The 7,338-nt window shown below is 39.7% G+C and overlaps 1 protein-coding gene across 1 annotated transcript; it reads right to left on the bottom strand.

Moving 5' to 3' along the window:
- Positions 1-841: 841 nt before the first annotated feature.
- Positions 842-2,443, bottom strand: LOC131806474 (uncharacterized). Its single transcript, XM_059130585.1, has one exon. The coding sequence runs from the start codon at positions 2,117-2,119 to the stop codon at positions 842-844; it is 1,278 nt and encodes a 425-aa protein (XP_058986568.1). The 5' UTR covers positions 2,120-2,443.
- Positions 2,444-7,338: the final 4,895 nt, after the last annotated feature.

Below are 7,338 nucleotides of genomic sequence, written 5' to 3'. Positions count from 1 at the left end.
ATATAGATCCAAATCTAAACCTACATTTAAGACATATTGTATTTAATTTAGTTTGGTGCACAAAGTTTCATAAACTCGGCTCAAGGCCTTCTGTTCGATGCCAATATGGGGCAAACGAGTTCGGAACAATTATTCCGAATTATGCTGCCTGTAGGAGAATTTTGTTTTTGTTGCTACTGTATTCTGACCCCCATGGTCAGAATAGTAAAACACTTTAATTTTTTTTTTATTTAAATTGAGATCTTCATGATCAAAATTTTTATTAAAATATTCTATTCTTTTTCTTCAATAATTATGATCTGCTTCATGCAGATGTACAAAAGGCAACTGACAAATTTTTGCTGCGACCAAACAAAACGAAAACGCAATAGCAGCAGCAGCGAGATGACCGACGGCCGTTGTTAGGTAGCTATGTACATATGTACATACATACATACTCGTATGATCGTCTGTACCTACATAAGGGACCGTTAGGTTTGGTTTCGCGTAAACCAATAATAATAAAAAAGGGAATAGAAAAGAGTTCAACAAACTCTTGAGGAGGAAAATAATTGTATGTAGGGTTTGCAGTGTATTTTTAGTTTGGGGAAAAAAAAATCCCAAACATTCTCCCGCGCCAAGAACGACTGTTCTTATGTTGTTAGAATTTTCTCTTCTTTAGGTAGAACTTCATCTGATGGCAGGAGGCATACTTTGGAGATAGGGCGTTTGATGTATTTGCCATTACAATACAGTGTGACAACTCGTACCAAGTCGTCATTACCAGGGTGAAGTTGTTCAACTTTTGCAAGCGGCCATTGACCCGGAATGCTTCGTTCGTGTAGGAGGAGAACTATATCGCCTACTCTGATGTTTCGTTCCATTTTATTCCATTTTGGACGTGATTGAAGGCGACACAAATATTCTCTATTCCAGCGATCCCAAAAGTTTTGCTTGAGGCGTTCGACCAATTCCATCTACTCAAGCGGTCAATGCTCACAGAAAGCAAGTCTTCTTCGGGAATGCAATTGGTGGCCTCACCAATTAGAAAATGAGCCGGTGTGAGGGCATCGGAGTCAGCGGGGTCTGCTGACAGTGGGCATAAAGGCCTAGAATTCAGGCAACTTTCAATTTGCGCCAAAAGTGTGCTGAGTTCCTCGTAGGTAAGTATGCGGTCTCTCATTATGCGGCGCAGATGATGTTTTGTTGACTTCACTCCTGCTTCCCATAAACCTCCGAAGTGGGGTGAAGCGGGGGGAATGAAGTGCCAGGTAGTGCCTTGATTTGCGAGCGTTTCTACAAGATGCTCGGGCAGTGACGATTTATTACGTTGATAGAGGACTTGAAGTTCCTTGTTGGCACCCACGAAATTTGTTCCACAGTCGGAATAAAGATCGCTGCATAAACCTCTTCGAGAGATAAAGCGCCTGAATGCGGCTAGAAATGAATCGACGTTTAGACTTGTCACTGCTTCCAAGTGTATCGCTTTGGTACACATGCAGATAAAAAGACAGATGTAGCCCTTTGTGGTTGATGCTGTCCTAAGTGACGATGTTTTTATATTAATTGGGCCGGCATAGTCTAGTCCACTATGTTTAAATGCCCTGGTTGGGTGTAGACGCACAGAGGGCAGGTTGCCCATTAGTTGTTGACATATTTGAGCTTTATACTTAAAGCAGACGACACACTGGCGTTGGACACGTTTTGCTATGTTTCTAGCAGAAACAACCCAGTAGGCACGAGACACATAGGACTGCATTAGCTGGAGGCTACCATGAAATGTTTTCATATGTGCTTCTGAAAATAGAAGAAAAGAAAGAGGATTTTGCTTCGATAGCAAAATCGGGTGTTTAGTGTTGTAGGGTATAGATGCATTTGACAATCTACCGCCAACTCGTAGAATGTTCTTTTCATCTAAGAACGGTGATAATTTTGCAATACTGCTTTGGTTAGGAACCCTCATTCCTTGTGTAAGGCAGCGAATTTCTTCTTGAAAACACACGGCCTGTGTTTGTTTTATGAGTAATTGTAATGCTCGTTGTAACTCAGAAGTTTTCAAAAATCCATTCTCTCTGCTTACTTTGGATTTTTGTTTTACGTTGTTATAAAATCGTAGAATATATGACGTCACTCGTATCATAGTTGACAGTTTTGAGTATTTAAGTGTGATTTCGGGATATTGTAGACTTGTTGTTTTTGTGTGGAAAGATACAGCATAATTGTTATTGATTTCTTCACAGTAAACTTCATTGGGGAAAGTTGGCCATGTATCGGAAGTATTTTGGAGCCAAGGTGGGCCTTTCCACCAAAGCGTGTGACGAACTAATTGTTCTGGAAGTAAACCCCTGGACGCGCAGTCAGCTGGGTTTTCCTTTGTGGGAACATACTTCCAATTATTAACGTTCGAAATACGTTGTATTTGTGCTACTCGATTTGCCACGTAGACTTCCAACCGTGTTGAATTATTTTTAGCCACGCAAGAACGATAGTGCTATCCGTCCAGTATACGATGCTGCTAATGTTGAATTCTACGCTGGCTTTTATTTTAGCAACTAATTTTGCTAGTAGAGTTGCTGCAGTTAATTCCAGACGAGGGATTGTTTCACTTTTCAGGGGAACGACTTTGGTTTTGGCTTGTAGTAAGTTTATTAATATCTCACCGGATTCCGTTATAATTCTGGCATATACGACAGCTGCATATGCTAATCTAGAAGCATCGCTGAAGCCATGTAGTTCAACTGTGGATGTTGGTCGGTAACCAATCCATCGTGGGATTCGAATCTCTTCCAGAGATTTCAGCTTTTCTCTGAAGTGAATCCATTGATGTTGAATTTCTTCTGGCAGAAGGTCATTCCAGTCAAGCTTGAGTTTCCAGAGCTGTTGAAATATAATTTTGGCTGTAATGGTCGTAGCGCTGATCCATCCTAGGGGATCAAACAGCTTAGAGGCATCTGAAAGTAGACTGCTTTTAGTTATAGGATGAGAAAATTTGAAATTTATCGAGAAACAAAATGCATCTTGATTGGTATCCCAATTTATACCAAGTGCTTTGGACATTTTCGGTTTTTGAATCGGAAATAAATTATTTATTTCACGATCTTCCTCAGGAATACGCTCCATTAGTTCAGGGCAATTCGAATTCCATTTCCTTAAATGAAAGCCTCCTGATTTCAATAGATTCGAAAGCTGATTTTGTAGCTGTAAGCTTCGTGTGGATTGTCCGTCCCAGATATGACGTCATCGACATATGTATCTTCGCGTAGAATTTGACTGGCTTCTGGAAAGCGTGTTTCTTCATCTGCTGCGAGTTGTTGGAGTACCCTTATAGCCAAGTAGGGGGCGGACGTAGTACCATAGGTGACTGTTCGAAGAGTGTAAACACAATTTTTCCAGTGGCATCTCTCCAGAGAATACATTGGAATGGCTGATGTTCTGGACAGACATTTATTTGCCTAAACATCTTCTCCAAATCGGCAGTAAACCCAATGCAATGTCTTCGCCATCGTATGATGATTGTAGACAAATCATTTTGTAAAGCAGGACCAGCTGATAATTCGTCATTTATCGAAGTTTGTGGTGGTCTCCGATTTCCACCATCAAAAACAACACGAAGTTTAGTTGTTGTACTACTCTCTCTGAGTACACCGTGATGTGGAAAGAAATATGCATTGTGTGGTATTGAGTGAGGATACTCACCAAGCTTAACCATGTGCTGAAGTGTTTCGTATTCCAACATAAACTTTCGGTATTCATCGGCAAATTGGATTTTCTGTTGAAACGATGATTCCAACTGCTTCAATCGTTTCATTGCGTTATAGTCCGTGTGGGTAAATGTAGGTAGCTCTTGACCTTGTAGTAACCTTTTGAATGGAAGGTGGACCGTGTATCGACCAGTTTCATCACGTGAGTGTGTATCAGCAAACAATTTCTCGCAGAGTTCTTCTTCATTAGTTTGCGGTTTTATATCCAAAAGTTCTTCTTGTTCCCAGAACATACGGAGCTGCTCATCTAAAGAGCACACATTTGCTGAAATTCTTGTTGCGATCGTTTGTGACCTTGGGGACCCTGATATCATCCATCCAAACTGTGTTTCTTGCAATAAGAAACTGTTTTCAAATTTCTTCATACCAGATAGAAGGAGGTCACCATATACATCATTTCCAAGTAGGATATCAATCTTCTGCGGGAAGAGGAAGTCTGGATCTGCAAGGAAGAAATCTGAGAGATCTGGAATACAGAGGGGTGTTATTTTCGTAGGTATGTACGACGTAACGCTCGGAACCACTAAAGCCGTAATAGGTAGTTCAAATTCTTTTTTGTAGTTAGAATGTAGAATGAATCTTGTAGACTTCTTTACTGTTAAAGCTCGATGTCCTCCAATACCAGAAACGTTAATTCGAGTTTTATGTTTTGGAAATGGTAGCACTTGGGAAAGTTCCTCAGAAATGAAGGAAAGTTGAGACCCCTGATCGACCAAAGCTTTCACTTTCAAATTCCGATTTTGAGTTTTTATTATCAGTTGCACAGTGGGCAGCAAAGCAGGATTCAAGTTCCTAGTACTTAGGTTTGTAATGTGCGTACTTACAGTTGCAGTTCTGGAGTGGATGTATTTTCTGGTGGCTGGAATGTTTGATTTACCGTGGTATTGGCTAATTCCGCAGGGGGCGAACTATTCTTCGAGAACTCATTGTGTAATATGGTATGATGAGATTCACGACAGATGTGACATCTGGTAGTGTGTTTGCAAGCGAATTGCATGTGTCCAGAGTTTAGACAATTTCGGCAGAGACGATGCTGATTTACAAAATTCTTCTTTTCCGTCGAAGGCAAATTTGTAAATCGAAAGCATTTGTATAGCGGATGACGTTTATGGCAGCAGGGGCAGTTGTCGTCATTTACTGTAGAAATAGTGTGAGCTCGTACAAATTTCGTTGGCTTTCTTCGCGTTTCTCTGTTGATAGCGTGTGGCGTGGTGGAGACTGCTTCTTCTTCTATTGACTCCAGAGTACGAAAAGTTGTTTCCAAAAATATTAACATTTCCGCCATTGTTGGAATAGACGTACTCGCTTTTAGTGACTGCTCCCATTCCTTGCGGGTCTGTATGTCCAATTTTTGCGAAATCACGTAGATAAGTATTGAGTTCCAGGTGGACGTATCAATTCCCAAAGTCTTTAATTGAGACAGACAGATTCTCGTAGTATCGAGCAACACCTTTATGCTTTTGAATGTTCCATCGGTGTTTGGAATAGAAAAAAATCGCTTTAAAATCTGCTCTACTAATTTCCGTTCGTTATGGAATCTCTTCTCCAGAGCATCCCATGCCAAATCATAACTCGTTTCTGCAGCAGGATATTCATTTACCATACTCAATGGAGTACCAGTACACGAACTTTTTAAGTAAAAATATTTTTGCACCTTCGTGAGGGAATTATTTTGATGTACGAGCGATTTGAACATATCCCTATATGAAATCCAGTCGATATAATCCCCTGAAAAGGATGGCAAATCAATTTTTGGAAGCCTAGCTCCTGCACAAAAGGATTCGTTCCGGCTTGTGCCAGCGAATGTACTTGCGTGAACGGTTGGAGTCTGTGGAGAATCAAATTCAAAAATTGTATCAAGTAAATTAGTTTTCAATGTAATATACGAGTCATAGCACTTGTAGTAAGTATCACCACTTATGTAAGGCACTTCGTTTTCCGGTATAGATTCCTCACGTAGAATCTCCATGATTTGATCGTGTCCATCTTTGAATGTTTTGAAATTATTCTCCAAATCTTCAAGAATGGTTTGTACATAACCTTTGGAAATTGTATTTTTAGGTTTGGCCTCGAAGGCTCTGGCCACACGTTCGATGTGGTGGAAGATCCTCCTCTGGTCTTCAATAGCTGCTTCGGATGACATGTTGCTTTAAATTTAGCTCGAAATTTGTCAGCAACACGTAGTACAGACTGTACGTTGATGATATGTACCGCAGACAAGACGGCAGTAATTTTGTTTTTTTTTTTTTTCACAATTTACCGTAGGCAAGACGGCAGTAGTTTCTCTTTTTTTGCAATTTACCGTAGGCAAGACGGCAGTAGTTTTGCTTTTTTCACAATATGTGGTGTTTGTCAGCACATCGACAAATCCCGGGTTTCGGCACCATTTAAATGTAGGAGAATTTGTTTTTGTTGCTACTGTATTCTGACCCCCATGGTCAGAATAGTAAAACACTTTAATTTTTTTTTTTATTTAAATTGAGATCTTCATGATCAAAATTTTTATTAAAATATTCTATTCTTTTTCTTCAATAATTATGATCTGCTTCATGCAGATGTACAAAAGGCAACTGACAAATTTTTGCTGCGACCAAACAAAACGAAAACGCAATAGCAGCAGCAGCGAGATGACCGACGGCCGTTGTTAGGTAGCTATGTACATATGTACATACATACATACTCGTATGATCGTCTGTACCTACATAAGGGACCGTTAGGTTGGTTTCGCGTAAACCAATAATAATAAAAAAGGGAATAGAAAAGAGTTCAACAAACTCTTGAGGAGGAAAATAATTGTATGTAGGGTTTGCAGTGTATTTTTAGTTTGGGGAAAAAAAAAATCCCAAACACTGCCATTAAAACACTTAAATGTGCTCCAATTGGTTAGTGAGTCTACAAAATTATAAAATATTACCTTAACAACAATTCAAAAAAATTACTTAAAAATTGCTTGCATTGCCTATTTCGCATTCAACGAACTGCAATGGATATTTATGTGTTTGCGTGTTTGACAGTATTTTATGTCACCAAAGAAAATTGAAAACAAAAACATACACCCACGATAACCACACATCGTTAAAAAAATCTGAATGAAATCAAAGCCTTAGCGAAAAAATTCAAACATTTGAAATAAAATGATTTTTTTTTGTTGTTGTCATGAATTCAATGGGTTTTACCCGTCCGTCGTTCACTGGCTGTGGTTACGGATGCCTGGTGGTGGTACACATTTGATTATGATTATTTAATGGGAAAAATGACGCCCCCAATTGGCAGCGGCCACATCAACCTGGAGAACCAACGATTGTTTTATTATGTCTGATTGCAGTAAATCAGACAGACACCCGTGAACAACAAAAACAAAACAACAATAACCTCAAAGGCGAACACCAAAGGTCAACGTAATTGCATATGAATTACATATTCCATTGAGTCGATGCACTGCTCCCCCTTGAAGCAATGATCATTGCTCGGATACCACGTAGATGATGATGATGATGGGAAAACCTATAAAACATTAACGATGAAACCACAAAGTCTCCGAGTACCTCCAAGTGTACCTTCGAACCAGTGAAGGATGAAACATGAATGAAACCGAAAG

The sequence above is a fragment of the Musca domestica genome, unplaced genomic scaffold, assembly GCF_030504385.1.
Source record: "Musca domestica strain aabys unplaced genomic scaffold, Musca_domestica.polishedcontigs.V.1.1 77, whole genome shotgun sequence".
Lineage (NCBI taxonomy): Eukaryota > Metazoa > Arthropoda > Insecta > Diptera > Muscidae > Musca > Musca domestica.
The sequence above is the reverse complement of the archived record's forward strand: the minus strand, read 5'-3'. Positions and strand labels throughout refer to the sequence as shown.